At 39.2% G+C, this 19572-nt stretch overlaps 1 protein-coding gene across 6 annotated transcripts in view; it reads right to left on the bottom strand.

Moving 5' to 3' along the window:
* PMS1 (PMS1 homolog 1, mismatch repair system component) overlaps positions 1-19572 on the bottom strand; it is a 42469-nt gene that overhangs the window by 16808 nt on the left and 6089 nt on the right. For all 6 annotated transcript variants that reach the window (XM_048310034.1, XM_048310035.1, XM_048310033.1 and 3 more), the window contains 5 exons: positions 18732-18834; positions 17457-17620; positions 6070-6186; positions 2227-2349; positions 952-1095 (listed from right to left, as the gene is read on the bottom strand). In XM_048310034.1, the coding sequence (XP_048165991.1) occupies positions 952-1095; positions 2227-2349; positions 6070-6186; positions 17457-17620; positions 18732-18834 (651 nt within the window). The remainder of the gene's footprint in view (positions 1-951; positions 1096-2226; positions 2350-6069; positions 6187-17456; positions 17621-18731; positions 18835-19572) is intronic.

Here is a 19572-nt window from a genome sequence, read left to right as displayed (position 1 = left end):
TTCTTTGTAACAGGGTTCTGGCTGCTTAAACCAGCATCAAGTAAAGCTATTCCTGCCTAATATGGAGTTAGAAGTTTACAGCCAAAACAGGTGCACCAGCAACATCCAACTTCATGTGAATGCTTTTGTGTAGGTGCTTTTATGGTGCATGTTTCCAAATCAACTTTGCACCAAGTGATGGAAATTAATAAGATAAAAACCCAAATCCCTAAAAAACAAAAATAAATTTTAAAAAGCAGGAAAAAAAAAGAGAAAAGAAACTCCAGCCCTTTTTCTGATGACAAAGGAAAACTAGATCAAATCTAAAAATGTCGTGTTAATTTTCATACAAGTGACACTTGACAGGCAGTACATTTACAAGAGTAACACAGACAAATACAAAAGGTTCTCATGAAGAAGAGGATTAACATACTGGTGTGATTACCTATATTTACTTTGAATAAGCACATTATAACCATCAATTCAATCTTTCTAATTTCTGTGCCACTTAATTGATGTCATCAATAATCTATACACATAATGACAATATAGTGCTTTGATGAGAAATCAACTCCCCTCCTGCCCACCCTCACCTTAATGGTGGTGTTTAAATAGTGATTACTTGGTTTACATATGAAGTTAAGCATGAGATTTATGTAGGGCCACACTTCGTAATTCCACTTAGCTTCTCTCACTGTAAAGCCATTTGAAACCAAAGTGGTACACACATATATTTAACAGCATCAAAATCTTTTAAATCAACTGGGAAACTAATTTTGAAGAATCTCCCACTTAGCCTGTTCAGTACTTTTTGATGAAAACAGTCCTCTGACAAAGACAAGCTGTCATGTAACTAAAAAAAACCAAAAACCCAGTGGCACTGCTTATGTTTTAACATTCTGGTAGTCCCAAGGCCCTTATTACGCTTATTTAAAGATTGACAACTCAAAAACAGAGTAAAATGGTAATTACCTTATACTGCAGCAAAACTTGTGTTTTATCAGGTGTTATATTCACATCCACAGCAGAGGCAGGTACAGCAATATTCAAAAAGAAAACAGGATATAAACGAGTACAGTCCTTTTGTGTCATCTGACTGTAGTACTGTCGAATTAACTAGAAATTGATTTAATAAAGAGATGTCAGTAAAGGCAATAATATACACAAAAAGGCACAGAAAAAAATTTTGACATTATAAAAGCAAAACTGGTTTGCTGGTTTTGTTGGTTTCTGAAGTTAAAGAAAAGCTTAAAAGGTCCTCAAATACATGTATGCCAGAATAATCACCAAAAGGGCAGCTCCTGGTGGTCTCCATGACTTCATAGCATGGAGGTAAAAGTGATACGTAGCCTATTTTCCATGCAGGGCACTGTATGTTTACTTTGTATGGTAGTATGCTGAACCCCACTTTGAATCCAGGCTTCCCTGCTCTCATTAAAGAACCATCTCTGTCATGGGATTCAAGCTGAGTTTTGAACTCCTAGAAGAGCCAGGCACATCAAATAATGCATTGAGATGGATTACCCTTATTCTGCATTTAACATACCAACACAGTTACAAAGCTTTGCTTCCCAATTGAAAACTACCATTGTGTCCACTTTAAAACCTACATAAACACTTTGGCATGAACATGATTTTCTTCCCTGGTGATGAAAAGGATTAGGACAGCAAGGCTGCTCCAAGTGAAGTGCTGCAAGGTTCAGTAGTGAGAGAAACCCAAGAGTATCAAATTCTGCCTACACAATGCCTAGCTGTAGCCAATGCTGCTGCACTATCACTTTCATTTCTACCCAATGCATACACAAATTTAAAGGGAAAGCATGGGTGTTTGCTTGAGAAGCCCACAGCTGGAGTGGACAAAATCAAAACTATTTTACAGAAGAATTCTCTTACAAGAAACTACATGAAGTTCCCTTATGGGAAATTGCACAGGTGATTTCTGCAGATTAATACAATAAAGAACCAACTATTCTGGTGTCTTGCACAGAGCATCTGAAATTAGTTTTGTTAAATAGCCAAAAACACAACCTCCAGCTCTGTGGTCTGACTGCAGCAAATGGAATGGAACTGAGGCACCAGCAGCGTCAGATTTGTGGAAGGGCTTTCTGTTGTAAATGCTAGTATCTTCACCTGTGATATTCTTAATTATTGCGTGTGGGAAAAAAAAAAGTTGCACATTGCTTAGGTGTCTCTGTCCTCAAAGAAATCACATTTCTATTCTTTGAATTACAAGCTAGAGGATGTTACCTTCAGTATTTCCTTCTGAAGAACTGGACGATTATTTATAAAAATGAAACTCCTTTCCGAGCTTGAAAGGCTTGTCAAAGAACTGTCTGACTCAGCTTTTGGGAGAAATCCAGAAAGATTTATCTGTAATGATAAAACAAATACAGTGCAAAAGTCTTCTAAAGAACGTTTCTAAAGAATGTTTTGTTTATAGAGGTGAGATAGTAAAAGAAAACAGTACAGGAGTCCAAGTCATTCAAATGCATGCACTGCTTCTTGACAGTTACAATATACGAAGATAAAGGCAGCTAAAGGAAAAAAAGAAGAGGCTGAGAAAGATGCGTTTGTATCTATTTCCCTTGATCAATTTATTGAGATATTTCCCATTTGGACTGCCAGTTACAGCAGGATGCTGCCTGGAGCTGAGGCTGTGGAGAGCCAGACCAGCAGCTCTTGGCTTGCTGACTGCAGAGTCACCAGCATAAGCCCTGTCAAAGCTAAAGGCACAGAGTGCTGCCCAACCTGGCCAGGGCAACAGTGAACCACCCCTACAGGGAAAGCCCAAAACACACAGTCCCTCCCTTTCTATGTGCAAAGCACCTTAAATAGCCTGTCATAGGGCATTTATTCAGGGCACCTAAATTTACCTACGCCACCTGTATCCAAATCATCTGACTCTCAAGAGTGCTGAGCACCCACGATTCACAGGCTGCAGCAGAACCTGTGAGCACAGCACTGCCAGGGAGCCTTAGAAACAGTACATGATTTGTGTACCTAACATGAACTCCCAAGCTTCAAGATTTTTCTATTGAGACTCTTTAACATGTTTTTTCAGGTCAAAATAAGCCTGCTGACTTGTGCTCCCTGTCCTTATCTCTTCCCCTCCCCCCACTAAGCAACACTGAAACTGTTGGATGGATTTCAAATCACTGATAAAGAAGCAGAAATCCCAAAGATGTATTTCCACAATTCCTGTGATAACTGACAGCTGTTTGGAGAGAACAACCTCAAGATAATGACCTTACTAAGGAAAAGGCAATTGTAACTTTTCAAAAGACAGGAACCAGCAGCATGCAAGAACTGACATGCTGGGCAGCCCACATCCTGCCCCACACACTGCCCTCTGCCACCTGCCCAAACTAACAGGTGAAGAACCCTGGGGCAGCACGAGGATGGAGATTTTGGCGATATGGGAAAGTCTGGAGAATGTTCTGGTAGCAGGGTGGATCATTGAACACAGAGATGAGTCCTCATAAGGTCTGCTTTTGGCAGAACCCCTTGCATTTACTAAAATCCAAATTATCATGCATTTGAAATGGAATTTAAAATCCAAATTTGGGATTTGGCCTATCCTTCCCATTCATCTATGTCACACCAGCTATCTGCTCATGTGCTCCCTTATTCCCTCCTGACCTTGCACCAAGCATTCTGTGCTAAAGCTGGCGCGTTCTGGTCAGCAACGTCGCACAGAACCAAACACCACTGGTCAAATTAAAGAGGTGTCAAGTATCTGTTGGATGATTATCAGAAAACAACATGCAGCACTTCTAGATTTTACTCTGCAACTTTAGCACATCCTCCCCCAATGTTCTTCCTCTATGCTTCAAGCTCCTTTTCTAATTCGCAAATATTTGTACAAGTCTTTCACTTCAAGCGATATTTTTATATACAGAAAACATAAAAGCAAAACTGAAAGTCCCTAAATAACTCATTTAACAAGTCGCCAGATTTAGAAATGGCTGACTGCTGTTACTATTTACAGCCATGTAGACAATCAGTATGCTCATTGAAAGTTATCTACAATTTATAAAACTAGTCTTAGTAGAACTTTCATATATGAAAGTATATGAAAAAAAAAGGACAAAATTACAGAGACTGAAAAATATTAATGAAACTTTAATTTCATACTAATCAACTGTTTTCAAAATTAATACTTCAATAAAAACACCAACTTATACATGTATTAAAATATAATGTGATGGGTGGACAGCAGAATGCCTTTCTTTAATACTTATCTTTCTCCCAGTGGCACATGTAGCTGCTAAACAGCCTTCATAGGAAAAGAAGGGACTAGGGAAATTTCCTGTGAGAAAGTTTTCAGCCCAAATAAATCTATCCGTTTACAAGACTGGGGATCTGAAAAGTGTAAATACTGCCTTGTACTTGTAAAAAGTTGTGTCATCTCTTTATTTTCTTAGTTTCCTTTTTATTTTACAAGTAGCTCCTGAGTCTGCATGCTTCAAAGCTAATTTGAGATGTGTTCCTGTTTCATTCAGTGCTCATAATAGAGATGTTTCCAAGAAAGCCAGTCTAAAATCCCTGGATCACTTGTTCAAGAAGTTTTAACTCTGCAGTAAGGAACAGCAAGATTAGTTTTGTCTTCAGAGGAGACTTTGCAGCAAAGGAGCAGGAAGCTACACAATGAACAAGTAGGACTTAAAAGAATTAAAGAGCTGCCCTCTGGTCTGTATAGCAAAAAAGACATGGACCTAATGGGAAGGAAAAAAAAGCAGTATATGCCTTGCCCTTAAATACCTGCTCCAATACCTGCACTCAAGGGAGAAAAAAATGGTTACATAGGCAACTTAACTCTGTCACTTCGTAGTGTTTGGCTGCCTAGTTTAGAAATGTCAGAAACAGTTTCTGAACATCGACATTATGCGTGGATCACTTATACACCTATAAATGATGCACATGGTATTTTACACACTATTTAGAGACAGAGAGAGAGATGGAATGTTCCCCAACTTCTATTCAAGGAATATGGATGCCTCATGATATAGCAGAGAAGTAATGTGAGAACCTGAGTGCCCCCTCCAAGCTAGTCCCTTCTAAATACCCCGTTCTCTTCCCTTTGGAGCTCCCTGCACTTGTCCTGTGGGCACATCCAAGCTACATTCAGGTAAGAATAGCTCTGGATGTTCTATTCAGACATAAACAACTAAAACTTTGTAAAGTACACGAAGTGACCTTGCTTTGATCCCCCTCATTTTACTGCATGTATAAAAGCATTCTGGCAAACTCAGGATTTAAGCCTGAATAATGCTGTTGAACTGTACATATAAACAGTCAGACTTTAAAGTCTGAATAATCTTATTAAGCACATGCTGAATGCAGCATTGGTAAGTTGTCTCATTGCAACCTTACAGTGATTCATCTCATCCTGTCACGGTTTATTACTACAGGATACAGGAAAATGCAGCTTAGAAGGTTCCAAGATAGTAAGATTCCCCTTTAATAAAAATGTCTCCCAACAAAAACGGAAGTAGAGTAAAACATTTTTGAAAACATAAGACAAAGGAATTCATGGGGAATTCCTTCATATTCAGAAGGGGCAAAAGAAGCCAAGAACACGAATTTTTTTGAAAACTAGGAAGTATTTCCTTGAAACACATGGTTGGTGGAAATTTTGCATAACTTGCCCTTCTAAGTATGTATTTCTTTCACTGCTCAGGTGCCCCCACTGAAACTGAGGGGATACTCTTTAGACTACAAGGCTAAGAGGCCACGAAGATGAGAACAATCTCAATGCTTAGATATTAATCAGAGCACAACCTGCCTGTGGCCCAGGAATCCCAACTGAGACAGCTCTGAGCAATCAGCAATTCTGCATTTGTCATCACAACTGTTTTTACTGCCATTTGATCAGTGCCACATGAGTCCTGACGAGATGATTCTTGGAGTGGATTTTCAATCACCAAACCAATTAATTTTACGGAGAGGACAGTAATAGAATCAAATGCATTAATCAGATGTCAATCTGGAGATACATCTTTTTTGAAGTCTCCTTCTTTCTGAATTTTTCTTTAGCTCTCTTCATTGACAGACCTGAAGTGAATTTGGGAGAAGGAAGTTTAAACTCACCTCAGGATATTCGCAGCAGTGTTGAAAAGGTACCATACTGCTCATAACGGCTGTTCCCAGAACTGACATACAGGCCATTTTGTGATCTGACACCCTGGTCTTCTGCCAAATAACTGCCTGAAACAAATGGCACAGAGTCAAATTTTTGACATTATATTGGTTGAACTCATGTCATGTCTATGAACATGCATATGCAACTGCACACACACTGTATATGTAACATTCTGTACCTTGACCCTCTGAAAATCACAACTTTCAGTGTTAACAGACTCGATATGGTACCTTTTGACAAGTCTTCTCATACTGTATTACTTATTTACACACCCAGCAATTGGAGAACTAAGCAAAGCTTGTATTCATGAATGTTTTGTGGCTACTCTGGATTTCTGTACCTGAAGCAACTGTTAAAACCAAATCAATACAAATACTACTTCTCTTAGATATAAAGCAGGGCTTTGTGCTTTTCCTGAGCATATAAATTGAGGGTTTATGACATGTCTCTCACAGGCTGGTCAACATTTGAAGGTGGGCACGGCAATGCTTGTATTATTTATACCAAAGAGGTTGTTTTGGTAGAGATCAGGCTATTAGCTGTCCATCCATCTCTCTCACCTGCATACTCTAGGTCTATGACAAGCCTGCCATTTAGAAAGAAAAACACTTTCTAAGGAACTATATTAGGAAAGCAGTTATTTGTCTAATGAAAATCTTGTACAAGTTAGAAGGATGAAGGAATATCTGCCGTATTAGCTACATGTCTTGAAATACTATTACAAAGGTTTAATAAATACAGTAAGGCAATATGAACTGCAACTTGCAACAGAAGTTACTTGTCAAGTCCACTTATGCATACAGAAGGTATTAACTACTTTGGGAAGTGAAATTTTGTCTATCACTAATGAGAAGTCCTATACCAAACAGTCACAAATTTAACTCTGAATCTGCTTTCATTGCCGTTGTATCAACAATAAAAATGTTATCCTTGGTTAGTTTTCTGCTTCTAGGCAACTGAGACTGCTACATTTAGGTCCACTTCATTTTTGCCACCGTTAGCTGTCTGGGTGTATTCAATGTGCAACCTTTAAACACAAAAGGAAAAATAATGCAGAATGTTGCATTTTAAATTGGATGTTACAGTGCTGTTAAAATTTATGTTTTTAGTAGGTACTAGGTGTCCAGTAAATTCAAAATGAGTTCACAGTATTCAAGCACAGGATGTTAAGTGAAAGGATGGTGAGAGAGCAAAAAATACACATGCATCCATCTCAAGAAATGCAATACATAGCCTTAAAATTCCACCTGTCCAGGGGGATATTTGCTGCCCTTCAGGGATGAATTCCACAGAAGAACACGGTGCTCCTGTAACATGATAATCCCTTCCTACAGGACAGGTGGAATTGTAAAGCTTTTGAGACTGTTGACCCTAAACTATTCCCCAAACCTTTTAATTTTCCAGTTCCATGTACAATCTGCAGCATTTGTGAAGTGGGGCTTTTTAGCCCTGCCTGAATGTAATTCATTCCCTATACAGCAGCCTGACAGCCCTTTGCACATGCTGGATCACAGCTCAGTTATCCTACAGTGAGGTGAACCCCTCAAACATAAAACACAATTTACATCAGGGAGAGCAGTGAACAGAAAAAGGGGAGAAGGAGAGACAAGCAAGCAGAGCCATGGGCTGAGTGCCCACAGATCCGGCAGGGAGTCCTCCCCCCCTCCCCGTGCTCCAGAGCAGGCAGAGGCAAAGGACAGCCCAGGGCTGCCTCTCAGCCTCTCTCCTCTACACCTGCTCTAAGCCTCCTCAAAGACATCCTGGAGTGATGAAAGAATCTGTCCTCTTCTTTATAGCTCCTCTTATAAAACATATCCTGTACTGCTTCTATTTTAAAATTGATTACTTAAAATGGAAACAGAAAGTGCCAAGTGATTTTTTTTCTTTACTGGATGTATTTTAAATTAAATGCATGTGACCAAACTGAGAAAGACACTTGTTACATGACTAATATAAACATCATGCTGTTTATTTTAGGGTATCCTAGTGTGATGCTGCAGGTACAGATATAAATCTTAGCTGCTGATTATTGCAAGGTTATTACACAGCTTGACCTGCTTGAATGGCTGATACTCAGAACTGTGAAAAGATTGCTTGAGTAAGGTTGTTTTAAGAAAACTCTGGAAAATAAGAACTTATTAAATGCAAACTTGCTAAAAGTAGATACTGTAATAGGTTCAGCTTAGTTCTTTAAATAGTCATATATTCACCAGATATTTATACTCAGTACTACAGACAAATTTTAGGAAATAGTTACCACTGTAGGTTAAATTAAAGCCTACAAACTGAAGAGGCCATGCAACTCCTAAATTTCTACACCATATAAAGACAGCATAGAGTGTGCATTCATTTTTAGCCCTGGCTGCACATTATGAAGCAACAACACAGGAAGATCTTGTAATTTACAAGAATTTATTCTTCTAGATTCACCAGATGCATCAACAGGCATTAAAAAACATCAGAGAAACAATGCCTGTTCCATTTCATTTATTTTGGAAAGTGTTGCCATGAGGTCCCTGCAACACCCTATTTTTTTAACCTTGCTTATACCCTTTAGTTTAGCTAAAAATATACCCCTCACACACCCCCCATATTTTTTTTTCTAGGTCATATAAAGCGGGTGTCTAGGATGAGCCAAGGAAGAATCTGACTCTAGTCAGTATGATGACGCTGCAGAAACAGCCTACTCAAAGATATATTATTACACATGGCCCATCTTAGGTTTTGCAAGAGCTAGCCAAATATATCCCACCTCTCTGTTTCATTGAAGGGGATTGCACGATGCAGATATTACAAAATGTCATAACGCATATAAAATCTATTGCACATACGCAGAAGATAATTATGTGTGTGTCTGTGTGTACCTATTTCCCCACCCCAGGCAGCCCTAGGACATAGGCAGGAGGATGACAATGTACATTCCAACCTAAGTGATTCTATGACTCCACGCACACATGGACTAGGCATCTGTTATTTCAAGATGAACACCTAAGGCACAGAAGGATTCCTTGAAAAATGTGTAAAGGGTGGAGAAAGAGTGTGCAACCTCTTCCCACCGAGGTCCCTGCTATACAGCACTAGAGAGAATTAAGAGCTGCTCAGTATTTGTTTCTTCAAAGACCCCAAGGAAGAACAGAGAAAAAAAATGCAGTTGCTCTGCATCCCTAACTATCCTTCATATTGTAGAGTTTCTACCAGCAGCTACAGTGATTTGCAATCCCAGATAAAAGGAAAATCTTAATTAGAGCTGGGACTGGATGCTGTTTCCAACTGTGGCTACTTCAGCACAATTATGATGCTATGAGTTAAACCAACTCATTCCATTTACCTTATTACTACATAATGGCAGTAACTTTAAGGAGACTTTTACTACCCAAACCACACCTATTTTCTTCATTTATTTCATGACAGTCATATTCTTCACCCTGTAATAAAGTTTGAGGGTGTAAAAGTCTAGTTGAGCAAGCAGCTGTACATGAGCTATAGGCTGGTAAAAAGAGAATTGCATTTCACAGTCTCTTTAATTTTGTGCTACATGCTTCAAACATCCTGTCACCCTGGCATCTGAGATCTCACTGCAGATAACTCTTTGGGCCAGTATGTTCCTTAGCTTCTTGACTTCAAACCTAATACCTTACTAAGCTTCAAATGAAAGCATTGCTTCCTACCTGGTAAGAGAGTACACAAACAGGAACAAAGCCAGGCAGAAACATCCCAAGTTTGATTGAGGCCAAGGGAAACAAAACCACATCATCCTGTACGGTGTCTATAAGCTCTTCGGCTTAATGATGCACAGACACCCAGCTCCAAGGGCTGGCACATTCTCTGCAGTGAAAGAAAACCTATCTGCTAAGATCAAAAATTGATCAATATAAAGTCTTCACCACCTTCTTTAGAATACCAGCCTTGAAAAGCACTGGTGTTTTTCAGCTCCGTGCCTTAACTGGTGTCCTGTTTTAAAACCAATGTAAGTTACCTTACTAAAAAGGGAACCCTTACATAAACTACCCTTGAAAACAGAAATCACAACAGTTTTTCAATTTAGCTTATAGAAAAATTAAGCAACTAATCAACTATTTTCCAGGATATTTTATACTCACCCCATAGGAATCAGTTTGTACACCCCATTTTGTACACGATGCTGGGACAACTACCAGTGGAGATATGCAATAGAGAAACTCAAGGCACCATTTTTCCCCTCATCAGATGCAGTTACATACCTGTCTATCCCATGGGCATCGGATATTAGAGCCATCAAGGGGATTTGTTGAAAGACAGTCATGTTCCACAGCACTGTTCATTCTACAAATTCCAGTGTATTCCTTACTCAGATTTCCCGTTCATGACACTAGAGCACCCTCTCAATTAAAAGGGCTTCTTGAGCATGACACCGTGGAGAAATGCTCGGATTTGTGAGTTAGGAGGTTAGTTAGGAGAGGAGACGTATTACAAGGAGCCAAGGGTCTTTATCTGGTAATGTCTGTCTTCAAAGCCTTTCAAGAATTCCAAAGACTATTGAGAGTTGTACTTTTTTTGATTGCTTTAATCACACGTGTTCAGCCATGGGTGTTCAGAGAACCTGATCTCCTTTTATGACCAGGTGACCCATCCAGTGGATGGGGGGAAGGCTGGAGATGTAACCCAAACATCAGTAAAGCCCTGGACACTGTCTCCCACAGCACTCTCCTGGAGAAACTGGAAGCCCATGGCTTGGACAGGTGCACTCTTTTTGGATGCACTCTGGATGGCCAAGTCCAGAGAGTGGTGGTCAATGGGAGTTAAATCCAGTTGGCAGCTGGTCACTACTACTGCTCCCCAGGGCTCGGTATCAGGGCCTGTTTAATATCTTTTCCAATGATCTGGAAAAGGGGATCAAGGGGACCCTCAGTCAGTTTGCAGGCAACACCAAGTTGAGTGGGAGTGTTGATCTGCTGGAGGGCAGGAAGGCTCTGCAGAGGGATCTGGACAGGCTGAATTGATGGGCCAAGGCCAATGGTGTGAGGTTCAACAAGATGAAGTGCCAGGTCCTGAACTTGGATCACAACCCCCTGCAGCACTAGAGGCTGGAGGAAGAGTGGCTATTAAGGTGCCCACTGGAAAAGGACCTGGGGGTGCCGGCTGACTGCAGCTGAACATGAGCCAGTGTGTTCCCAGTTGGTCAAGAAAACCAATGGCATCCTGCCCTCTATAGTGTAGCCAGCAGGACCAGGGAAGTGATTGTATTTCTGTACTCAGCACTAGTGAACCCACACCCCAAGTCCTGCGTGTAGTTTTGGGCCCCGCACTACAAGTAAGACATGGAGGTGCTGGAGTGTGTCCAGGGAAGGGCAATGAAGCTAGAACACAAGTGTGATGAGGAGAGCCTGAGGGAGCTGGGGGTGTTTAGCCTGGACAAAAGGAGGCTCAGAGGTGATCTTATTGCTCACTACCTGACAGGAGGTCACAGCCAGGTAAGGGTCAGGCTCTTCTCCCAGGCAACCAGCAACAGGACGAGGCAAATGGCCTCAAGGTGCATCAGGAAGGTCCAGGTTAGGTGTAAGGAAAAATTTCTTCACTGAAAGAGTGGTCAAGCATTGGAAAAGGCCCCCCCCAGGGAAGTGATGGAGTCACCATCCCTGGAAGCGTTCAAACACTGAGCAGACATGGCACTTCACAATACGGTTTAATGGGCATGGCGGTATTTGGTCAAAGGCTGGAATGATGCTCTTGGAGTCTTTTCCAACCTTAATTTTTCTCTGATTCTATGAAAAGGTTAATTACCCCGGAGGGTGACTGGGCACTGGAACAAGCTCCCCAGGCCTATGGTCACAGCACCAAGCATGACAGAGTCCCTGAAACAAGTGGACAACATTCTCAAGCACGTGGTGGGATTCCTGGAATATCCTGTACAGGGCCAGGAGTTGAACTCAGTGATCCTTGTGGGTCCCTTCCAACTCAAGATAATTCTAAGATTCTATTAAATTCCACTTCCCTAGCAGGAGGAAAAAATAAATAAATAAAGCCTCATAATCAATTAAAGTACAGTCAAAAACCAGTTTCCAATCCAAAATTGTGATTCAGAAAATGTACATCACAGTGAATTCTATTTAAATAAAAGGAGGTTTAAAAGCCTTTTGTAAAACAGTAGTTAACAAATAACATATATAACAGTGACAAAGTACTTTGCTAAAGAAGAGGGAAAATTCCCATGCGGCTTTGGAAACATCCTTTTTTCTACTAACCTTTTTAAGCCTACAGTGTGAGTGCAAAAGCCTTGCAAAGGCACATCTCAGATTCTGCAACACACACCGCATATGTGAAACAGTAATTGTTTTGAGATTTTAGATATATACTGTGCTGTCATTTGAAAAAAGTGATGGATGAGAAACTGGAAACCTCAAGGAATTAGTAATAGGATATAAAGCATTTCACCTCTGGGTCACCAGTTCAAATTCAACCAGGTTGGTAGTGACCAAAAGTAGTTACCATCTGGCAGCTGTTCTCTGGCTGCTGTAAATTGAGTTGAGGGTCTCAGCGCATTTCCTAGTGGACAGGTGTCCTCAGCACAAAAAACACCATAATTAACTCTCTGTTTGGCTTTCTCAGCAAAGCCACTGAACAACGAATGGAAGCAAACACTGAGCTGTATTCCAGGTTAGCATGGAAGCACTGCAGATTCTCAATCGTAATTCCTCTTTATATTTTAAGACACACAGATTAGTGAGGGATTTCATTCATCATCATTACATTAAACAGAATAACCTTTCCAAGTCAAGATAGAGTTTATGTGCTGCTATTTCTGCTCAATTCGGATTTCTTTTCAACATGCAGCTACAGCAGAGTTTGGAAGCACAATGAATGAATGAATGCAAAGTATAATGACATTATTAAAAATGGTAAATTTACCCTAACACACCCACTCTATCTCAAAAACCCCACACTTATTAGAGAGCGCAGGGACACAGGAAAAAAACCCTGGATCTGGATTATTTAATACAAACTGTTGTTTAAGATTATGCAACTTTGGAAAATAGAGGAGACTTACTGTAAAGGAAACAAAGATGGCATCCTTTAAGTCAACACCACCAACGAAAGGGGATTTGGGGAAGAATACCACCCACAGTTATTATAAGACTTTTTAAATTGACCTTGCATCCAAAAGTTTTGACTCATGACTCTCTTGAGAAACAAACAAGAAACAGTTCTAGGCAGAACTGCGTGTGACCAAGCTTCAAAATGTAATGTGTGAAAAACACTGGAAAAAAAGTATTCACTTATGCTGCTCAAAGAGGAACTGGAAAATTTACTGAGCCTACTTATGGCCCATCAGTACTTTTGCACAAGACATGGGACCAGTTGTGCATGCTATGACCTGCTGATAGGCACCATCTAAACCATCTGTTGCTGAAGTTTTTTTGGCTCTACTAAATCTGATATTGCTAAAATAGGTATAGTTACTGGGTGTCCTTGCTCATTTTGGCATTTGTGGAATAAAGGCAACCGAAACAGAATTAAAGCATTCCATGTCATCAGTCTTACAAAACAGAAAGGCATTTCTTCAACATCAGTGGTTTGTAGAGACTGAGCCGAGGGCTACTGGTATTAAACAGAGAAGAGCATGAAAAATTCAGTTCCAAAAAAGAGCTGGAACTACTAAAAGCTGTTTGTACCACCTTGGTTAAAACACAGCCAGAGCTCAGAGGTTGCTAGAACATGGCATTTGGGGCTGAAGGGTTTGAGGCAGTTTAAGCAGTAGCTGAGTTTGAAATGTTCTTAACACGCCTTCAGATAACATTAACTTTAAATAAACTTGCTAAATACTCATGTAAATTATTTCCATTTGGCTGTCTCATTATTCAATTTGCTTTCAAGGAACATGGTGATGAAAGAAGAAAAATACCTCTTTCTAACATAACCATACTGGCAAGAGGATCAACATTATCAGTATTCAAAGAATGTCTTGGCAGGATAAACCTTCATAAAAAGAAGGAGCACTAGCTAATCCAAGTTGTCAAAATAGCACTAGTACCTCAAGAGTTGATCTGCAAAGTGATTCATTATTTATTGCTAATGAAAACAAAACATTCTGAGCAGAAAGAGCAATTGAGTGTTTCCTATCTTGGAAGCCCACTGATGGAGAGCCCACAATAAATAAATATGAGGAGGAATAGAGAATATCTACTTTCTTACCCACTAAAAATCAACCAAAGGCTGGAAGAGGATTGTCTGATTTCCTTTCTGTGAAGAACCACACTTAATGGCAATCAGTATTTTCCAAACTAACACAGATATAAAATGTAGCAAGGAGAAAAATTTCTGGAAATTTCATTCACAAGCTTAAGGCATACACCTTTCGAAAAAATGCAATCAAACATGGTGGAAATTACACATGCAATGTATCATGCATCCTAAAACCATCTCTACTTCAACAGCTCAGTAAGAGGCCTGACTTGCCAAAGTAAATTTCTGCTGGAATCAATTAGGCAACCATTTCCAGATGCTTAAGCTCAGACACTTTATGACAGTTTCAGCCTTACTACATTCTTCCTCAGTAAAGCCAGGGCTATGCTTTCATAGAATCACAGAATGGTTTGGGTTGAAAGGGACCTTGCAGACCATCTGGTTCCAACTGTCCAGCCACGGGCACCTTTCACAAGACCAGTTGCTCAAACCCCATCCAACTCACCATTCTCCTTTAACTTCATATAAAGTACAGGACTTTAAAAACTGGGGGAATTTGGTTTTTCTGGGGAAGGGTTGTTTTTGGTTCTGTTTTCCGGTGTGGCTTTTTTTAAAGCACTGGTTTTGCAATTTATTGAGAAAACTTCCTTGAAATACACTTTCATTTACACTTTTTTCACTTTTTATCTTTTTTACTCTTTAAACCCATCTTTCCTTATCTCCTTCTGTAATAGTTCATCTCTGCTATCTTCTTGCTCTTTTAAGCCCCGGAACCTGATCGTACTCACAACACATATCTTCTTCCATTGCAACAGAAAGTACTGGCTCAGCCTCAAGAATTTGGGATTCTAAGAACTCCTCTGAATATTTGCATATATAACTTGTCTTTTCAATGAAGACATAATCTATGAGCTACATAAAAAATGAAGCTATTCTAAAAAGTTGATTCTTCCTCCTAGTACATTTCTAACAAAAATATAACAGACACCCACTAAAAAAAAATCACCAACAACCCTATTCAGCAGGGTATTACTATAGCACAGATATGTTGTAGTGTCTGTATAGAAAAAACACCTTCCTGATCCAAATTAATAATTGTAATGACAACAATATTTAGCATATAAAGGAAAAAGAAATAAAGAATATTCATGTTCTGTGATAAGGTAAAACAAATGCACATTGACCTACTGCAAGTTGCTACACACTGGAAATTCAGAATTTCAAGTTTTTTAAAAGGTATGATACAACAGGTAACTTTTTATTTTGCATGGAATGCTAATGGCAGTAGAAAGGTAGGAATCTGATTTCAAATTTTTTAAAGTTCAGTTCAGTTTTTAATTTTCAGACTATTTTAAAGCATCTCCACATGCAGAGAGACAGACTACACTTTCTGTCTACTTAAGCCTTTAATTTTCCTGTCTCAGCAATAGCTACTGAGCGACCTCTTGTGATGAAATGTTTGAGCACTTTCTCACTTCTTTTCCTTTTACAAAAAAAAAAAAATTAAGTGAACAAAAGGTTGGCAGTGCAAAATGAAGAGTAAAAATAATCAGCACCACCTCTATCATTACAGTGAACGAAACTGCCTGGAGATAGCTTTTTTACCCATTCATATAACCCCTCAAACTGGGTATTGAAGAACATACCTCTGAAGCTAATAGGAGAGGTGCAAAAAACCCCCAGTGTGCAATGGCAACTATCATGCCACTCTTCACACCATTTTTGCAGGAAGTGTTGCGTAAAAGACATGTGATCACCTTCTTGTACCTTACTGCCATTGTACTAAATTAAGCAGAGAAAAAAATGCCCCGATATACTCAATAGTCTGATCAAGCAGATTAAATCAAAATACCAGAAAGAAAATAGCATTTGCAACTTGTCAGCGAGGGCAAAAACAAGCAACCAATAAGGCAAAATTAGTCTTATTAACTAACATTTAAAGACCAGTATTGTGAACAACTGCTAGATCTGTCGAGGAGGTCAGTACAATCTTAGAAGCAGACAGTCCCCTAGCTGTCTGGTTTCAAACTCTCGGTGATCTCAATGAAATAAGACTGCAAGTAGCTCCACTTTCCTGGCAGCCAGCTTTAGTTTTTCACAGTATCTACACAGTGATATTTAAAAATACATACATAAATACAATCAAAGCATGATAAGCAAGTGCAGAAAAGGAAGGGAAATCTCTTATCATTTCAGAAAAGCACACAGTGCCATTTACTTCTCCCACTGAAAAGGAACTGAAGTGTGAATGTTTGATTGATGGGGTAACTGATCAAGTCTCAATGAACACGACAAATACCAACAAACAGCGTTATTCTAGAACAAAAACAGAATTGCTGAGGGATCTGGCCACGAGATGTCACTCTCTACTTTGCGGCAACTTGGAAGTTCATTAGCACAACTTCCCCCTCGGAGGTGTAAAAAGCCAGGGTATAGCCAATAAAATTTGCCATGTTAAATTTGGGTCAGGTTAAGGCAAATTGCTCAACATGTCATTTCAGTAGGTGTGCTGTAGAAATACTATTCAGTATGCAGTGAAGTCAAAGTAACCTCCAAGTAACCTCTGCATTCATCCTCCTAGGTCTAAACCAAGAGCAACTAGCTCAACTAAAGCTTGTTGTTAGAACATACGTTACTGTTCTTACACCAATGACTCAAATTGTTTTGAATTTTCCAGCCTTCTAAAATATAATCATTGTTATGTACTAAGCTCTTATGACTCGGAATACAGCAAGCTGCCTCTATGAACTATAGCTTCTATCCAGGTAGACAGCCTAAAAAGTAAGTTTTGCAAGTTTTTTTCAGGTAGCTTTGGTTAACACTTTATCAGGCCCCGTGGTCTAGTAAGGTCTCACTTCTTTGTTTGCAAAATACCACCATCTTTACTAACCCCTAGTATGTAAAATAATTTTTATATTTCCTATATCTAACCAGGCATCTGCTGCAAGAGACCAAAAATACCTGAGCCTGAGTTTTAGGAGTTTAACATCAAAATCTGTAGCCATTATAAATGTACACCTATGAAAGGAAAAAGTAAGTGGAAGTCCAAAACAAAGCTATGATGAAAGAAAAATTTCAGGAATGAAAGATTTTATATAAGCACTACATGAACTGCAGAGATTCTCATCAGAAACTGATCCCTAAGATAGCTGACAGAAAAAAACCTCATTATTACCTTATTATGTGTTAATGTTATCCTCAGGTCCGGTTTTATGATACCATATGCTGTCAGTAGATCTTGGACTTTTTTCAGTTCTTCCTTACATTTTCTATTTGTTGAGTAAAACTGCTTTCTTACAGGAAGATTCTTAAACAAATTTAGGACTGTTACTGTAGTACCTGCAAGCAGGTGATAAAAATAAGTAGAAATTACAATGAAAGCAAATCACTGACCGGATATTGAGGAAACTATTTTTACTTAAATAGACATGTTTGTATGCTGCTGCAATAGATTAGGTTATTAGCATGAGAAGAAATATACCAAATCAGCAGTCATCCCCCCCAAAAAAGGTATGTCAAGAGCTTTGACTCCTCTTCTTTATTTACAGTTATGGTTGCAGCATTAAGCTTACTTTTATACACCCTAACAATAGCGAGAATCAGCACTAAATAAAGCTGAAGACTCTTTAAGTGCATAAGTTAGCCTTCATTAGTAAAATGATAATTAACAGACTAGAATCTAATCACACATATCTGGAGGCAAAGGAACACTGTGCTTCATTAAGGGCATTTGCTTTAGGCTAGTACCTGAAGTGCCAGATACCTCTGCTCAAGGTATAGCACACGGTAGGAGGAGGAATATTCATCTACCAGCCCAACCACATAAATTCCTAGCCCATAAGGATATTGCAAAGCATTAAATATATGTCAGAGCATTCAACAATTTCAAGAAAAGACGAGGCATTGCAACCTGCAGGCTTTCTGGCTGTAGAAAACACTACAGGCTAAATCTTAAAAAGATTCCTTAGTTAAAAGTAGGTACAGACCCTTCCAGCAGGTTAGAAAGAATTGTGACTTTGCATGGTCCTACAGCCACACTGCTTCCAGCAACTCCTATGTATGGCAGCAGGGCAACTCCTCCTTCTTTAAGCAAGGATTTTGCTACATACTGAAACATTACTTTGGTCCTGAACAAGTATTTCATATATTTATACAGACTTGGAGTATTTAATTTTTATAAGTTTTATTTCCACTGTCAGCTTGGAGAAGTGAGTCAGAGAATGAGAAACTAGTTTATAACTACAATCTAAACAACTTTCAAGATGTATCATTTCTTCTGCTATGACAACACATTCTCAGCTGACAGACATAAGGCAAGAAATGTCTACAGCTGCAAAGATTTCATACTCAGCCTTCAAGTACCCAACAGGTATTTCAACATCAGATAGAGCCTCCGAGAAACACAAAGTACTTCTGTCACAGTGCAACACCAGAACAGTGATATCCCTACCTTGCCCAAGATGGGAAGGCTTTTTAGAAGTTACATGTCCGTTGCTATTCAAAGCGTACTGAATGCTGAAATCATCAGCAGCTGTCTTTGTTGTGACCAAAACCTGAAGAGAGTGATTTTAAGAAAACTACATTAATCAGGGACAAAGTTCACAATGAGCTTAGATAAGCTTTGCTACCACACTCACCACTCTGTTACTTTAATCACCATAATTACAGTTAATTAGTTTATAAAATTTTTCTTCTACAGGTATTTCTTACAGGCACAGAAACATTCTGCATTATTCTGCATGTTTCCATCCATTTAACTAAAAGCATTTCTAATACACTAATACACAAACCATAGCAATTCCTACTACCTACAACACACACTGCTCTACCTTCTATTCTAGCAAGGATGAAATAAACTTAATCAATTGACAGTTTTGCATTCTTACCCTCTGTGAGTCAAACACACTATAAAAACTTAAATTCATGTGAGATTCCACAAACTTAAAGACTATTCTCAAACAAACAATATATTATCGTTCCACACCTAAACATATCTAGCAATCAGTCACAGCATGTTTTGTAAGCTATTACGGTAATAACCAGATTGCTTTAGCAAGAGCAGTCATAAACCAGAGTTCAGGAGCCAACATTGTGGACAACCAAACCAGTGCCCTTTAACCATCTGAAAGACAAAGTTTGACACACATACAGAGTTTCAGGATATTTTGGTTTATTTTAGTGTCTCATATGAATCATTCAGCATTCAGTCATGCCCCTGGAGAGAAAAACAATAATTGATTAACTGGAAATTACAGTATTGCAGACCTACTTAAGGGCCAATACAGTTTCAA

Source organism: Corvus hawaiiensis, chromosome 7, assembly GCF_020740725.1.
Source record: "Corvus hawaiiensis isolate bCorHaw1 chromosome 7, bCorHaw1.pri.cur, whole genome shotgun sequence".
Lineage (NCBI taxonomy): Eukaryota > Metazoa > Chordata > Aves > Passeriformes > Corvidae > Corvus > Corvus hawaiiensis.
The sequence above is the reverse complement of the archived record's forward strand: the minus strand, read 5'-3'. Positions and strand labels throughout refer to the sequence as shown.